General features: G+C 63.1%; 1 protein-coding gene across 7 annotated transcripts in view; it reads left to right on the forward strand.

Moving 5' to 3' along the window:
- Positions 1 to 5,479: 5,479 nt before the first annotated feature.
- TNS1 (tensin 1) overlaps positions 5,480 to 16,906 on the forward strand; it is a 55,084-nt gene continuing 43,657 nt past the window's right edge. For 4 of the 7 annotated variants that reach the window (XM_055718510.1, XM_055718511.1, XM_055718513.1 and 1 more), the window contains exons 1-3: positions 5,480 to 5,686; positions 13,573 to 13,611; positions 15,811 to 15,852. In XM_055718510.1, the coding sequence (XP_055574485.1) occupies positions 5,660 to 5,686; positions 13,573 to 13,611; positions 15,811 to 15,852 (108 nt within the window). In that variant the 5' untranslated portion in view covers positions 5,480 to 5,659. The remainder of the gene's footprint in view (positions 5,687 to 13,572; positions 13,612 to 15,810; positions 15,853 to 16,906) is intronic. The other 3 variants (XM_055718516.1, XM_055718517.1, XM_055718512.1) reach the window with 3 other exon arrangements.

Genomic DNA, 16,906 nt, shown 5'->3' on the forward strand with positions numbered 1-16,906 from the left:
TTTGGAGCAGGAAGATGGGTTCACCCCCAAAGTGCTGGCAGCTGCCCCCCCGCAACCCTTCTTCCTCCTGCCCTGGAGATGCTGCAAGGACCCTGTGTCCCCCTCCCTGGCGGTTTCCGGCCCTGGAGCCTGTCACACAGTGCTATTGGCAACATCTTCCCCTTGGTCCCCTTATTTACCCCCTTGGGACCTGCCCTGACCCCTTGTTCTGCCCCACCGGCTGCCCCTGGAATAGCTGGCTCCTGGCCCAGCTGGGGGGACGCCCCCCTTACAAACCCCAAATGGACTGGGTATGGTGAGCGGGGGGGGGGGGGGAGAGGGGAGCAAAAGAGGGGTGGGTAGAGGGGCTGGCTGGGTGTGAAGGGTTGTCCTGGGGGTGATGGGTGTGGGTGCCAAGGGGTATCACAGGTGTGATGGGGATGGGGGGGAGCACTGGGGTGTATGTGGGGACACCAGGGACGTTTTGGGATGCTGCTGAGTGCCAAGTTCCTGAGGAGACAGTGAGCAGTATAGCTGTGCCAGGGCAGGCAGGATCTGTGCCCCAGGAGTGACTTGCACCCATTGAGGGACAGCGTGGGGGACAGTGGTGGGACCCGTGCCCCGCGGTGGCAGCAATGCTGGCAGGGTGCCCAGTGTCCGTGGGCGGCTCTGGGGGGGCTGGGGCAGCCACACACGCATCAGCTGGGAAGCACGCCGTTCCCATGCCCATGTAAGGCCCTTCTCGTGCTCAGCGCCTCCACTCAGGGATTTTTCCTCGCTTAGCAAACCTCCCTCCCTCCCTCTGAGGGGGATGGATGGATGGACACTGGCATGTACGTGACCCCCCCAGCCTGTCTGGTCCCTCCCTCCCTGCACCAAAACTGCCTGCCCAAGGCAGGGGGCGTGTAGCTCCCTTTGAAAAGTGGGGAAACTGAGTCACAGAGCCCTGCCTGGGGGCAGACAGAGGTAGGGGACATGGCGTGGGGCGCAGTGCTTTCCGTGGAAGTGGTCAGGCTGGGTGAGCCTGTGCGTTGGCATGTGCCAGTTGTGGCACTGCCAGGATCTGGTGGTGTCACTGACATCCTGGCTGGGGTGGGGGGAATGAGCCTGAGGATGCTCCAGGCAGTGGAGCTAGGCAGGCATGTCCCAAATCATGGAGCAAGGGAGGTGCTGGGGGCATGTGCGTCCCCCAGGATGTGCTCCCTCCAACTGGGGCTGGATTTTGCCATGACGCTGCTTGGAGAATCTGAGAAAAGACAGGGGACAATGCTTCTCCTGGTGGCGAGAGCCAGCCCAGTGATGGCTGGTTTGGCTGGGGGATGGGAGAGTGGTTCTGGGAAGTGGCGACTGTGCTGGCAGCTGGGCCTGGTGGGGCTCCAGCCTGCCCCAGTCACCCTGTGCCACACCAGGGCCCGCAGGTCCTGGGGGAGTGGGGGTGCTGGGCTGTGCCAAGAGGGGAAACTGAGGCACAGCACAGTGCATGGGGCAGAGGCATCTGGGGGCTGCCTTGTCCCCTGGTGAGCTGTCACTGGGTGATGGAACTTTGCTGGGCTGCTGGGCCATGTGTGTGAGTACGTGTGTGTCTGTGCATGTGAACGTGTCTGTGTGAGTGTGTGTGCATGTGTGTGCCTGACCATGAACACATTTACATGATCATATGTGTGCATGATCATGTCCACTCACAGGTGCATGAATGTGTGCGTGAGCCTTCAGGGCAATGCATGTGCGTGCAAGAATATCTATCCGTGTGCACGTGTGCTTGCACATGGGCAGGTGGTCACATGCGTGTGCTCCCAGCTCAGTGCCATCCATTCCTACTGGCCTCATGCCAGGCCCGGCTTGTTTGTCGAGTGGCCCCCTGCGATGGGACTCTGGCCGGGGGGGGTGTTTGTCCATCATTAAACCGGGGGCTGGAGCAGGGCCAGAGCTGGGCAGTGAGGCACGTCCTGGCCAGAGCAATCGCTCCCAGTGCCTTGGGCCCTTGGTGGCGCTGGGGATGCAGTGGGACCCATGCTGGGACATACGGTGGTGGCAAAGGGGATGTGCATCTCCTGTCTTCAGCTGGTGCTGGGGGCTCCCCTGCTTGTAAAGCAAGTCAGAGCCAGGAGGGGAAACTGAGGCAGGGAGTGGTTGGACCCTTCTGGGCAGGCTTGACTTGTGGTGGTGGGCACCCTGCAGCCATGACATGGCCAGGGGCATGGGCAGTGCTGGGGAGCATGGCCAGGTGGTGCACTGCAGGCTCCCTGTGGCTGTGCCGGGAATGGGGGCTGCAAGGAGGGGACATCCATGTCCCAGCTGGAGCAGGGTCATGCTAGGGCACATGTGGCTGTCCTGTCCGTGCTCACTGCCCCAGCCACTCTGCCCAGCTGCCTCCTCCCAGTGCAGTGCAGGGAATGATGTGCCAGTCACACAGGGAGCTGCCCATCCAGTCCCTGTCCCTGATGCCCCGTTAAAAGCCACCCTGCCACTGCTTCAGGACAAGTAATTAGTAACATCCCTCCTCTGAGAAGGCGGAGAGGGGGAGGAATGCCGCAGGAATGTGTCCTTGGCCCTGGCACGGGCCCAGCTGGGGTGGCGGGATGGGGGGCTGTGGGGATCAGCCCTGCCAGGTCGTGTTTGTGCAGCGGGTCCTGGAGGGGGTTCTGGTTTTCTTTTTTCCTCCCTCTTTCCTTTTTCCTCTTCTTTACGTCACTGCCCAAATATTCAGCCTCTCTCAGTTCCAAGGTGGCGGGGGTGGGGTGGGGGGGTGGGGGGTTAGGGGGGTCGGCTTGGCTGCTCACAGGAGCCGGGGCCCTTCCCTGCACCCTCTGGGTGCTGCTGTGTGCAGGGAGGGCAGGCAGGGGAGTGGGGGTGCTGAGACCGCCCATGCTCGCTGCACTGGTGAGCACTGCCTGGGAGGTGTTAGCTGAGACAGTGGGGACCACCGGCCTCCCTCCTCAGGGGCTTCCAGGGCTGGATCCAGCCCCCTCAGGGGCCTGTGGTGGTGGGACACAGGGTCTGGGCTGGATGGGAGCTCCTGTGGAGCGTCTCTGTCTCTTTTCTCATTCACTTTATTCGTTCCCAGACCACTTTGCGTCCCCCATGGCCACTTCTCCTGGGACCTGCCCCAGGAAGGGTGTTGGGTGGCTGGGGACCCCCAGCATGCTCCAAGGGGTGGCATCAACCCTAAACCAGCTGAAAGATCCGACTCAAGAGGGACTTTACAGACCCCACACTGGGGCTTTATCTCCTGTGTGCTTTCACCTCTGGAGATGATCCCGCTGGGTCCCTGGTCCCCAGGTCCCCCTTCTTCTGCTGACATTTTGGGGTGGTGATGCTCAAGGATTGTTTTGGGTTGTGGAGCAGCTGGTTCATATGCGGGTGGTTTCTCTGGGGGTGCTGGTGGGACCCCGTGGGGTGCTGAGCCAACCATCGGACCTGCTCCCACTGGCTTTTTGACCCGATGGCTCTGGGAGGTACGTAGGGGGCTGGAGTTCAGGGATGTTGTCAGGACTTCTCTGGCTGTGTCCTGTGAAGGGAACACATCATCTCCCCAGGGGCCAGCTCTCATCACCTCCCTGGGGATGGGGACGTGCTGTCAGTGCCCTTGACTCACTCATTCATTTCCACCCTGCTCAGATGCTGATACTTTCCCATCTAGCCCCGGCGCTGCTGCTGCTGCTGTTTCCCAGGGTCCAGGAGCTGTCCTGCAGCTGCCTCCCAAGGCGCTGGGGCTGGGGGGGTGTCGGTGCGGGGGTCTGCGCTGGAGCCAAGCTGGCATCCATGCCCAGCTCTCTGGCACAGGACCTTTACTGCCCCTCTATCGCAGTTGCAGCACTCCCCTCTTTTTGGAATGCCTGCTTTTTGGGTGCTGGGGGGCTTGTTTGGGGGTGCCCATGAATCCTGGTGGGGGGGTTTTGGCCCCAGAGTGGTGTCTGTTGGGGTCCAGCCCCATGCCCTTGGGTGCTGGGGAGCGCAGTGGGTCTGGCGCTTGCTCAGGAGGGGGATGAGCAGGTGCCCCCTAGGAATGTTTGGGTTCTGGTGCTTTGTCCCTCAGTGGGAAGGGTCTTCTGGTGCCTCTCAGTGCTCCCATCCCACAGCACCATCCGGCTGCTGGGGAAACTGAGGCACAGAGAGGCTGGGCAGGATCTGCTGGAGTGGGATTGCACTCCAGGGGTAGTGCATCTTATGGGAGTCTTGAAGGAGGGCAGAAGGAGAGCTCCTAACCACTAGCCCCTCCCTGCTGCTTTTTGGGGGGGTGGCAAGGCCGGAGGGGTCCCTGGGGTCCTGCCCTGTGCCAGCAGAGCCAGCCCCAGCCTTCTGGCTGAGCCCGCAGTGCAAGGACGGAAACGCAAACAGGAACGGGGAGGTGTTGGGCGAGAAAATGTCAACAGCACTGGGCCGGGTGCCTGGCTCCCTGCCTCCTCGGCTGGCTCGCCACTCTGTGGGCTACCACTGGTGGGCTCCCCAGTGCTTCACACTGCTGGGGGCTTCCCCCCATCACTCCTTGGTCTCCCGGCGCTGAGCACTTGCCTGCCCAGCAGAGCCAGGGCTGGGATACCCCAGGTGTGGCTGGGGAGAGCAGGGCTCCATCCATCGCCACACAGAGCCCCTGAGGAGGAGGAGGAAGGGAGATGGGAGGAAGGCGAGGTCGATGCTGGGCACACCCTGGATTTGGGACAGGCAAGCAAGGACTGGCGTGGCTCCATGTGCTGAGGGACAGCTGGGACTCTTCCAGTGTTTTGGGTTTCCTTTTTAATTGGAGGGTGGGCTGCTATATCTTCACATCCCCCCAACACCGGGGGTGCGGGGCACCCAAGGACCATTAATTGGGCACCTTGTCCTGCAAGTGTCAAGGGGGACCAAGTCGTACCAGGGGGTGCCAGGCAGATAAAGGCCCCAAGAAGGGCCCCACACCCTTATCCCTGCTACCCCCCCCCCCTCGCCAAGGGCACAGGGACACCAGTGGCGTCACGCGGGGCGATAAGGCCCCGACCCTGCTACGCCCCACCATGGCCTCTCAGCACTGGGTGCGAGGCGCTTGGCAGGGGGAGGTGGCAGAGGTGTGTGGGGGTGTATGTGTTTGGGGGCGTCTGCCCACTGGCCAGCACCCCTTGCCCAGGGCCAGCTGCCTGAGCCGGGCTCCTGGTTGCCTTTAAGGGCGTTTTGGGGGGAGGCGAGGGGAGCGGAGCGGGGCTGGACTTGGAGCACGACGTGCAGCTGGGGAGAGAGGGAAGAGAAGAAAGAGGGAGAAGGAGCGAGAGGAGGGAGGGGAGTGGTGGAAAAAGCTGCCCGGGACCCCCTTCCTCCCTAGGGCCGGGGCCGGCGCTCCCGGGCTCCCAAGCCCCCGGACGCCCCGGGGGTGTGGAGGGGAGCGGGGGGGGCAGCGGGACCCCTCTGCGCCCCTCCATCGCCGGGGTCCCGCTTGCGGGGAGCGAAACCCTTCGGCTCTCCCCCTCCTTCCCTCCCCTCCCACCTCCCTCCCTCCCTCCCTCCTTCCTTCCTTCCTTCTCTAGGCTTGGCCCGGGGAGGGAGGGGGGCTCTGCCTGCAGTCTGTCTTCACGCCTGCCCGCCCGGGCGACGCCGGGCTCCCGCCTGCCCCCCCCGGCCCCTCTGGCCGCCCCCGGCCGCCCCCCGCGCCCCCGGGGCCAGGTGAGGCTGCGCTGCCGTCCCTTTCGGATGTAGGCAGCCGAGACCCCGGATGGATTTCGGGAGCGTCATGAACCAGGTACGGGCAGGCTGCGAGGGCACGGGGGTTCGCAGCCCCCCCGCGCAGGGGGGTGCTGCGAGGGGTGGCATCTCATCGGGGGGCGGGGGCCACGCGTGACATCCGAGCGGTGATGGGGTGCTGCGTGGCTGGGGGAGTGCTGCCCGCCCCGTATTGGGGGGTCCCCAGTTGTCGGTCCCCAGAGGGGGTCTGGCGGTGCGGGGGGGGCTTGGGGGGGACAATGCGGTGCTCGCAGGGAGGAGGATTTGGGGAGGGGGTGAGGGCCGGCTTGCTGCCGGCTGGGAGCGGCGCCGGGGGGCCGTGACCCCCGTGCCCACCTCCCCGCCTCGCCGGGGCGGTGACCCGCGGGGTGCCCCGGGAAGGGGGGGGCAGAACACAGGCGCTGGGGTTTGCGTCCCCTCCGAAGTGCGTAGGGACCTGTCCCTGGGGAGCGGGGGCTGCGCGGGAAAGCGGGGTCCTGCCCCGGCACCCCGCTCCCGCCCCGCGGTCGGGTGGGCGATGCCGGGCGGGTGCCTGTCACCCCGGGGCGGGGGACACGGGAGGGGCAGTCCCTTGGCTGGGAGCTGTGGCAGCACATGGGTTAACCCCCCTCCCCTGTCCCGCCGCGGGACCGGCAATGGTTAAACCCCGGGTTAATGAGTGGCGAGGAGTCCGGCAGCCCCGGCGGGTGCCACCCCCCCCGGCAGGGACCCACGGCCCCTCCGCGCCGCCGGGCCCGCAGAGGGTTAAATCCGGCAGGGCAGGTCCCGGCGCAGATGTTTTTGGGCTGTGCTCCTGGGAGAGGAAACGGCCAAGCGAGGCATCAGCCCTCTTGGTTTTAAGGGGAAAACAAGAAAAAAAAGGGAACTGCTCCGTTCCCGGGGCGCCTGATCCCGCTCGGCGTCGGGGTCAGCCACCGGTGCGGGACCGGTGACCGCGGTGTGGGTGCTGGCGGGCAGCGGGCAGGGACAAGGGGGTGACAGTGGCAGCACCGCCCCGGGTCCTCGGACAGTGCTGGGGGTGGCATCTGCTGCGTGAGGAGTTCGGTGGTGCTTGGGGGGCCCCCAAGCAGGCACCCCTGTCCCTACAGCATGGTGGCACTGGGAGGGCTGCGTGCATCCTGCCTGCAGTCCGTAGCCATCCCTGGGGGTGACACCCCCGAGGAAAGCGGGTCAGGAGAAAATGAGCCCCCAGCCCATGCCTTCTCTAATGAAGCTTCTCTGTTAGCAGTGCCGCTGGCCGCTGTTTCAGGAAGGGCAGGGCTCCTGCTGCCCCGCGGGGCTGCTGCTTCCCCCCAGGCTGGGCACTGCGCCTTGGGGCTGTGCCACTCCCTGTCCCCGCTTTTGGGGTCCCAAGCCAAGAGGTCTGTTTGCACCCTGACCTGTTTTGGGGGGCCTGTGGAGCAGAGCTGTGCCCTGCCCTGGGCCACCCTCCTGCTTGCTTTGCCACTGTCCCGTGCCCAGCCTCGTGCAGCCCATCTCCAGTGCATCCCATCACAGTGCCGGCAGCCCTGGGTCAGCGCGGGAGCCGCCCCGCTGGGTGTTGGGGGGCAGGGAGAGCAGCCCCACAGCTCTATCTCTGCTTCCCCCTTCTGTTCTGTGCTGTTCCCCCTGACAGATGGGGGACACTGGTTTTGGGGTGCTGCTCAGCAGTTCACTTTCACTGCAGCAGATCCAGCTCCGTCCCATGGGGTGGGGACACAGCACTGACCTCAGTCTCCATCTGTTCAGGGCTTTCCCCCATGAGGGGAGCCCCCAGTTTCAGTGCTGGGGGGCACACACCCCCTGGGGCAGCCAGGGCTTGTTCTGGTGCCTTGACCACACAGGAGATGAGTCACAGCCCCATGGGCACTGTGAGTGACCCGATGCCCTGGGGCAGCCCAGAGCCTGCGGCAGAGCCTCTGCTCTCAGGGATGGGGCTCGCCTGGCGCCCCCCAGCATGGCCAAGGGCAGAGGGGGCCTGTGGGGCAGGGTCCCGCACAGGGCTCCCGCAGGGCGCAGCCAGCCTGCCCGCTCGCCGGCCCTGTGCCAGCCAGCCCAGGTCGGAATCCATTTACTGACCAGTCTCCCATAGGAGAATCTGTGCCCTGGCCAATCCTGTGCTGGGATCGCTGCTCTGACCAATCCTGCGTGAGAATCAGTGCTCTGACCAATCCCATGTCAGAATCCATGTATTGACCAATCCCATGGGAGAATCTATGCACTGATTAATCACATTTAGGAACCCATGTGCTGGCCAGTCCTGTGTGAGAATCCATGTGCTGACCAATCTCAGGTGAGAATCCAGTTGCTGCCCAATCCCATGTAAGAATCCATGCACTGACCAATCACATGTAAGAACCTGGGCATGGACCAATCCCGGTGAAGCCCCCTGCAGCAGACCCTGTCCCAGCCAATCCCAGTGTCACTCTGCTCCCAGCCAATCCCTGAGGCAGAAGATGCTCCCTGGCCAATGGCCTATTTGGGGCAGGGGGACCTCCGTGCCCTCCCTGGGGCAGGCAGGGTACCGTGACCCCGTGTGCTCCCTGGGGGCAGGGTGGTTGTGGGGTCCCTGTGGGACCAGGGTGAGGGTTGTCCCCACTGTGGGGTCGCAGCAGCCATGGGTGGGTGCCGGTGGCAGGGCATGGCCAGGGCTGTGGGGCTAGCGCCAGGCAGGCGCTGACCCGTGGGGCTGGATCCAGACCCGCTGCCTGCAGATGTTGCCTTTTTTAGGCACTGGAGCACAGCACATCCCTGCCTGTGGCCGGCCCCGTGCCGAGCCAGTGCTCACTGGCAGAGCGGGCCAGCCCCTGTACTGGGTGTGTGGTGGCACCTCTGTCCCCTTCCTGAGCCCCGAAACTCCTTTTCCCCCTAAACAGGCCCAGGGATGCTGTCTTCTCCCCCTTCCCCTAGTAGGCACTTGGCAATCTTGGGGCTGATTGCTCAAACTCCCCTGGAGCTGGGACCTGCCCTTATTTGGGTTGAAACCAAGGTTATTTTGGTGCTGCTGCCTCCATTGCAACCCCTTGGAACTTCCCTGCGCATTGCCTTTGCTGTCCTGTGCTGTGTCCCAGTGCCGGGGCTGCTGGCCTGGCCAGCTGTGGGCTGCTGGGGGCCCTCACCCTCCTGGCTATGCCGTGGGTCCTGGGATGCATCAAGGTGCCAGTGGTGGCCCCCAGGGCAGGGTGGGGTGGCTGGTGTCCCCCATGGTATCTCAGCCCTGATCTGCAGGGCTGGGTGCACCAGGTAACCTCTATTCTGTCTCTGCTGCCGCCTTCCTGGCGGGGACGGGCCATGAGGCGGCTCCCTGGGGACATACCAGGGACGGGACACACACACACACGGGGAGACAGAGGGGATGGGGTCTGTCACAGCTTGGGGGACATCCCTGCCGTGGTGGTGGCTCTTTGCTGTGCAGTACCCTCCCCAGGTACCATCAGCATCTCTTGGGCAATGCAGGGATGTGGCAGCCTGGTGGCCTCTGCCTTGGCTTGGGTGCTTCCCAGCATCCTGGCACAGAGGGGATGGCACGGTGACAGTCCCTGGCCCAGCTGCGAGGCGGTCCGGGGATGCTCAGAGGGAAGCCTGGGAGTGGCAAGACCTCTGTGCCCCAGCATCAGCCTAGCCTGACTCACCCTGAGCTGCTGGCCGAGCTGCTGGCCAAGCCGCTCCCCTGCCCTTCGGCACAGCCGCCAGTTACCGCCGCCTGAGAGGAGAACCCCCAAAAGCAGCAGAACCCCTGTGCACTGGTGGGGGCAGAGAGGGGCTGCATGGTGCAGGGGTGCTGCCTGCTCCCCAGGACCCCCGTGCCAGGGGGCTGGGGCTCTATGTGGCTGCCCCGTGCTTTGCATGCTCGGGCTGTGCTGGGCAGGGTGGAGCTGGGGCAAGGGGGGAGAGGGTGTGGATGGAAACATGCTGTCCTCCTGCCGGGGACTTGTTGCATAAACAGATTTACTAGAGCTGTGTGAAATCTGAGGGCAGGAGCAGGCAGCACGTGGTGTTGGTCAGGGGGGACGTGCCCCCTGTGCTGGGCGGGGGGGTGGCTGGAGGGGCCCTCTCTGAGCCTGAACCCTGTAGTCCCTTATAGTTAGCTGTGGGGAAGGATGCTGCAGCTGGTCCCGCCAGGGAGGGGCAAACAGGGGTGCTGGAGAGGGGAAAACCTTCCCTGGTGTCCCCAACTTGCTGGCCCAAACAAGTCCCTTTAAAGTGCTTTCTACTGTGGGGTGCCAGAGCAGGGCTCCTGCTCTGCCCCACATCATGGCTAAGAAGGGGTTTGGCAGGACTTGGTGGCTGCAGCAGGGCTGGAGGGGCTGGCAGGCAGGGGAAGGGCTCTGGGGCCAGCTGGGAGGTTGCTGTGGCCCATGGCTGTCCTTGAGACCCCCTCCCTGCCTGGGGCAGGGTCTCAGGGTGAGCAGAGCCATGGGGTGCGTGGGGAGGTGATGACGCAGCCTTGGCTGGGATGTGGATGACACAAAGTTCAGGTGACCTTGCTAGGGAGGAAGAGGTCCTCCATGGGGTGATGTGGGACCCCATGAGGTTCCCCGTGGGGTGACGTGGGCTGGGCTGGTATCAATGCCACCCCAGAGTCATCCTGCAGGATGCCAATCTGGCCACTGAGTCACCATCCTCTTTCACAGCCACGTTTCCATCCTGCAGGGTGGTTTGGGTAGGGGACCCCCTCCCTGGGGGCTGGAGAGAGGAGGGTGCCTTCCTCCCCTCTTTTGGGGTCCAAATCCCTTCTGGGTAGGGAGGCCAGGAGGGCTGTGCCTGCCTGATGTGGGCTTGCTGCCAGGGGTCCAGGATGCTGGGGGTGTCCCTTTTGGCAGCAAGTCTCTGACTCTGACCACGCCAGCTGGGCTGGCTTGCTGGCCTTTCAGTGCCTGGCTATGGGAAGCAGGCGTGCCTGGGGTCCGTGGGAGCGCCAGGGTGGCTAATGCTGCGTCTGTTCCCGGCATCGTAAGGGTCAGCACTGGCCCGGATATTGGCCGGCTCGGGAATGTTTATCGGAGCTCCTGGGGAAGGGAAAAACAAAAACCACCGCCGAAAGGAAGGGATATGCGTCAGAGATGGGCCCGTGTCGTCCACCGGCAGCCGGGCAGGCCATGCTGTGGGCTGTGGGCCAGCACTCGCCCGGCTCTGGCAGCCTGGCTGGGGGGACCCCTGCGTTCCCCCAGCCCACCCTGTGCCCAGCTCTGTGCCGACCTAGCCCGCTGCTGAACTGAAGGGCCCCTCCATGGAGGTTTGTCTCCCCCCAGCCCTGCTGGCATCCCATGGGCTGGGGCTACAACCCGCGGGGAAGCTCTGCCTGGAGCAGGACCTGATGATGCCCTTGAGCACCTCCGTAGCTGCAGGGTTTGTTTTGCTGAGGGAGGAGGAGGGAGAGGAAGGCTTTAGGAGGAGGGGAGATGCAAGAGAAGAAGGCTCTGGGGTGTCTCATTCCCAGTATGTGGTGGATGTTTGCATTCTTCTGGCCTTGCTCAGTGCTTGTGAACTGGTGCTGAAGTCCCGGAGGGGACCTGGGCTGCAGAGGCTGGTCCCTGAGCTGCAGCTGGTAGGCTTTAGCGGAGGAGGGCTCCCATGCGCTACTCTGCCCTGGGGCAGTGTGGTCAGGGGCTGTCAGGAGTTTGCCAGCCAGCAAGGGTTTGCCAGCCAGGTGTTTACTTCTGGGCTTGGACATCTCGAGGGTATCGAGTTTCTCTAGGTATGGTGACAGCTCGCTATAAGAGAGCAAGCCCATCACTGCTTTCCAGGGGAAGACTGCTGGGAGTGCCCAACCCTTTAGGAGACATCAGAGAGTCCCCACCACTTGTGGCCATGGAACCTTGTTTCCTGGGAAACTGATGTTGCTGCTTGGCAAAACCCGGGTCTCAAGGCAGCGGTTTGCAGGATGTGGCTGCTGGGAAGGATGGGGCTGCAACCTGGGGGGCCGGGTGGGCGGGCAGGGGGCCGTGGGGGGCTGGTAGGGTGGGCGGCAGCCCTGCTGCGCCTCGTTCCTCACATTCCTGGGCAGGGCTGCCGGGCAGCAGGGTCGTGGCAGTGGGAGCTTGGCGGCAGGAATGCAAACACCGGTGTGGGGGGGAGAAGAAAGGCTGCTGTGTCTGCCGTGGTGAAGCAAAGCCTGGACCAGGGGTGTGCAGGTCCCGCTTACTTTCCCACCCCTCCCTGCACTGGGGAACGTGGGGGTCCCTGAGGGCAGAAGTGGCGGCAGCCCCTGGGGGTTGCCACAGTCCTGTGTGGGGTGAAGCTCTCACCAGTCCCATGGGGCAGAAGGGATGTTCCTGCACCCATGAGTCAGGGGCTCAGCTTCCCTAGGAAGGAGTCTGTTGCCTGAGACAGGGTTCTTCCCTCTTCTTCTTGAACCCAGTGTGTGTGTGAGCCAAAGTTTAGAGAGGGATGGAAGCTGAAAACAGTGTTATGTGCCTTCAGTCCTTGTAAAACTGCTTTTCTGGGATGAGAGAGTGCCATACAGCCTGGGATGGTGTCTCCTGTGGATGGGAGGAGCAGTACTGGGTGAGCACAAGCCCACGTTAGACATCAGAATCTGCTAGGACAGGGAGATGCAACCACAGGCACCCCGGTTTTCTCCTTTCTCCAGCTGAAGGAGCTTTCATAGCCTGCAAACCTCCAGGTGCTGACTGCAGAGGAGGGCTGGGTATGGACCCTACCTGTCTGTGGGACTGGTGTGTCCCATGGTGGGGGAGCTGCACATCTCCCTCTGTCACTGGCGTCGGGAGTGGGGGTTGAGTGGGGGCTGGGGACCCTCAGTTGAGCATCCCATGGGGAGGAGCGTGGTGGTGTGCAGGGCACGGTGCAGCATAGTACTGCACGGCCCTTGCTGGCCCCGTCCGTAGCGGCTCACTGCCGGAGAACATTCCAGGGAGGCTGGCGCAGGGCCAGCGCCGCGGGGCAGGGAAAGGGGCCTTTTATGGAAGCATTTCTGCATTAGAATAAAATCATAATAATAATGTGCAGGGGAAGGGAGCGGGAGGAGGAACAACAACAATCCCTGAAGAAAACAGGGAGGCAGGATGGGAACTGGCCGGTGGCTCGGGAGGGGGCAGGCACTGGGCATCACCCTGTGAGGACCAGGATGGGGTGGGACCCAGGTGCTCCGAGTGGGGTGCTTGGGACAAATCCTGCTTTTTATAGCCCAGGGCAGGGGAGTCTTGAGCAGCATGGGGAGGTGTCCCTGTGCTGCCATGGTGGAGGACCGAGCCTTGAGTTGTTTTTGGTATGTTGGCTCAATCCTGGGACCAGGCAGGAGATGGCTGGCTGGGGATCACTGCTCCTGGGGACACGGGGGGCATTTGGAGGGGACAGAGTGCCCTGAATCACACCCTCCTGCTACTGCCGGCATCTCTGGGCCAGTGTGGGGTTGGGGCGGCTGTTCCTGCTGCCCCCGGCACCAGCAAACAGGGCGCTGCCTCTCCCACCCTGGCGTGCTGCTGCTTCCTGGGCGGACTGGGGTGCACACAAAACCCAAGGTTAATTGTCAGTAATTGCCGCTGGTAATTAAGGTAACAATAGCTGGGCTGTTCAGCTGGCGGCTGCAGGAGCGCTCACGAGGCCGTGCTGGGGTTTGTTCCAGGAGCTGCTCTTGGCACCAGGCAGCTGCCCTGTGCCGTGCCCGCTGTGCCCACCCAGGGCTGGGGCTGCCCGGGATCCCTGGCTGAGTCTGAATGACACGGCCGCCATGGCCCTGAGCCCGCTCCTGTTACCAGGGAGCCCAGCCTTGACCTTGGGATGCTGCCTGTGTTCCTGCCCAGAGTGGCAGGGCCACGGGTCACGAGTGCCCCTGTCACTCCCTTGGGTGGGCACTGGGTTTGCTCGTGGTAGGGGTGTGGATGCGGCAACCCAGCCCCTTCCCATGCCCCTTGCTGGCCTGGGGGCTGCAGAGACTAAACCTGGCCCTCTTCTGCTTTCTTGCAGGCTGTGACCCCCTGCTCCCCTGCTGTCAACTATGAGCTGGTAAGTGAGCCCTCGCCGTGAGCCATGGGTGTCAGGCAGGGCTCTGAGTGCACTAGGTGGGACCAGACACCCTGTTCTCTACTGGATGTGGGGCTTTCTCTGCCTGGGGGCTTCAGGGTTTTAGTCCTCTTCCCCCAAAACCACAGGGGTCCTGTGCTGGGGACAATGGCACTCTCCATTTTGGTGCTGTGCCCCCCAGCGTGGCTGGCTGCAGGGCATCCCATGTCTGAGCAGCATGAGTTGGGGAAGCTCAGCCATCACAGGATTTCTGGAGCTGGAGCTTTCAAGAAAGAGGGGCTTGCAGGGCTGCTGGGAGGGACAGGCAGGTGGGACGTGACCAGCCTGGGTGCTGGGGTCCCCCGGCGCCAAGGGCTTCCCCTCCCTGGCCAAAGCTGGGGCGGTTTCTTGCACGCCCGGAGATGACTCTACCAGATGTGCCTTTGGCTCAAGGCTGTGCATTTGCAGCCCTTGTTGTTGTCACCCTCTTCTTTTGTCCCACCTGGGGACCTTTAATGAGCAGCTGGGGCCAGGGCGATGCACAGCCCTGCCCACCCTGTCCTCTCTGGATACCGGGAAAACAGCTGGGTGCCCCATCTCTGTTCACGCCATCCTGGGGAGGCTGGGCACAGGGGTGCTGGGTGGGCAGCCCTGCTCTCTTGCTGTGCTGCTCCAGCTGGGCCACAGCAGGGCTCTGGGCATGGCAGGGCACTGGGATGGCACTGGGAAGCAGGACCATGCCTGGGGCAGAGGTTTGGGAACCGTGGCACAGCGGTGGCCACCAGACAGCATCTTGCCAGCAGAGCAGCCCTGCTGCGCCATCCCCAGCCTGGCTGTGCCCATGGCAGTGGGCAGAGTGGGCACGTGGTGGCAGGGAGGCTGGCATTGCCCGGGGCCAGCGCAGCTGCCTTTCCTTCTTGCTCCAGACGTGTGCCAAGGCTTGCTGGGGCAGGCGCTGGGGAGAGGAGGCCCTGGCAGGTTTTCAGCTCTGGGTTTGGCAGCGTGGCAGTGCTGGGGTGGCTGTGCCCTATACAGGAGCCCTGGGCTGGGCACCCCATAGCCGGGCAGGGGGCTCACCTATAAAGTGGGTTTAGGGGATGGCCCCCTGCTAGCTCATGGGGTCAGTGCATGAGCCTGAGCGAGCGAGGGGATGGGGTGAGAGCAGCGTGTGCTGCCCGCCCCAGGGCCCCGCAGTGGTTATCTGACCCAAGTTTAATCTCTGCCTGCACCCCCCACCCCTGCCAGCCTCCTCGGGCACTTATCACCAGCAAAAACGTGTTGATTTAGAGCTGGGACCGTTACTGCGGCTTTAGGAGGAAATTGAAAGGGGTTTGCCCTGTCCTATGGCTGGAAATGGCAGGCCTGGCCTTGCTGCCAGGACCGGAGCAGCCCAGTCTCGGGGGTCCCATCAGTCCCCCTGGTCTCAAGACCCCCAAAGGCCACCCAGCTGGGTCCCTTTGCCATGCCACCCCCAGGGATCCCAACCAGCTGTCCCTTGGCAGAGACATCAGTACCCTGCTCCGTATATTTGGGGTCCGGACACTCTTCCTACTCCAGGAAGTTAATTCCTGTCCCCAACCCCATTTCAAAGCTCTCCGTGGACTCCAGTGGCATGTCACCAAATTCGCCCCTTTTTGGAGCATCTTGAATCCCCACTCCGCTCCCACTGGGGTCCTTCACTGGCCCTGTGGCGTCAGGTTTTTCTCTGGGAGCTGGGCTTGCTGGTGGCTGGCGGCCAGGCTGGGTGTGGGGCTGTGCTGGGCTCGCCCTGTTGTTTACCTCCTGGCTGTGAGGTCTGACCATGGAGGATCCATATGGGATCCCAGAGGTGTTGGGGGCACCAGGTGCCTGTCATAGGGTGGGTGCAAGGTTTGGCCAAGCACTCCCCATCTATGGCAGCAGTCCAGTTTGGGGGTTGACTGCTGGGAGGCAGGACTGCAGCATCCTTGGTACCCAAGCATTGCCCCGCCTCTGTGCTTGGGTTTCGAGGGATTCCCGACCTTTAGGAAGAGTGGACATGTTGGCAGGCAGGGAAGGAAACGGGACTGTGGCGCATTTCCTAGGAAGGGCCAGAAATAGTCAGGGGGGAACTTTTGACCCCGGTCCCTGCTATGTGTGTGTGTTTCTCTCTCACTATTTTTCTCCTTCTGTCTCGCTTGCCTTTTTCTCACCTTCCCCTTCCTTCTGATTGCCTGTCTGCAGCCATCACCGGGGGAGAGCATCACGAAGCAGGTAGATGCCTTGGTAAGTGCTACCAGTTGAGGCTGATCTCTGCTTAGAGACTGCGGGGGGGTCACTTGTGCCTGTCCCATTGCTGCAAGCACCGCCCCCCCAGCCAAAATCCCTCAGCCTGGGATGCCCTTGTGGTCGCCCAACATCCCTGGGATCCGCCAGCCCTCCCTCCCTGCCAGTCAAGGTGATGGTGGCCATGCCACAGGCCAGGTGAGGTGCCCAGGATCAGTGGCAGAGGCAGTGGCACAGCCCAGCGGGGAGGGGGCTGGGGCTTTTGCTGCAAAGCCGTCTTTCCTGTCTCAAAGCTGGGGATATGTTATTTAATCTGTGGACATGAAATTGCTAAGACAGTGTAGACAAACGCATTGCCAAAGTCAACGTGGATGGCTTCCCCCTGCCCGCAGCTAGTTTGCTGGCCTCCCTGCGTGCTGGGGCTAGGACCCAAGGGATGGAGGCAGAGTGGTTCCCACAAGGAAGAGGGTGAAAACCTTCCTCACCTGGGAGCTGGCTTTGCCCCATCCTTTTGGTTGTCCAGGCCATGTTTCCAGCCTCTCTTCAAACTGCAGGAAGAGCATACACAGCTAGAAAAATCCAGTGAGACAGTCAGGAGCCCCTTTTGCCAGCTTTGCTCTCTTTTGTGGAAGTTTCCTGGTATTTCTGCAGGCTCTCTTGTGCCTCGCATCACCGTTTCCAAGCAGAAGGGAATTGCAGGTTTTGGATGCTGCCCAGAGCCTGGGGACACTCTTGAGCCAGCCTGGGGCTGGGAGGCAGATGCTCAATGGGGCTGGCAGGGGCGTCTTCAGCCCAGCGTGGTGGGGACCACATGCTGGCTGGACTGGGACATACTGGTTTGGCTGAGATCTCTGCTCCAGAGGGGACCTTTGCAGGGTTGCCCAGACTGGTAGCGGGCAGAAGTGTTTAATAATGTGAGTGCTTGCTCCTATCAGCTGATCGTGGGCTGACTCTTCCTTGTGCAGGGGTTGGCAGCAGAGACAGCAGCGTGGCTGCGGTTAGATCGGTGGCGGGCAGCAGGGCAGAGCCGAAGGGCTCCTGTGGGGGCGGGGGA

Source organism: Falco cherrug, chromosome 8 (genome assembly GCF_023634085.1).
Source record: "Falco cherrug isolate bFalChe1 chromosome 8, bFalChe1.pri, whole genome shotgun sequence".
Lineage (NCBI taxonomy): Eukaryota > Metazoa > Chordata > Aves > Falconiformes > Falconidae > Falco > Falco cherrug.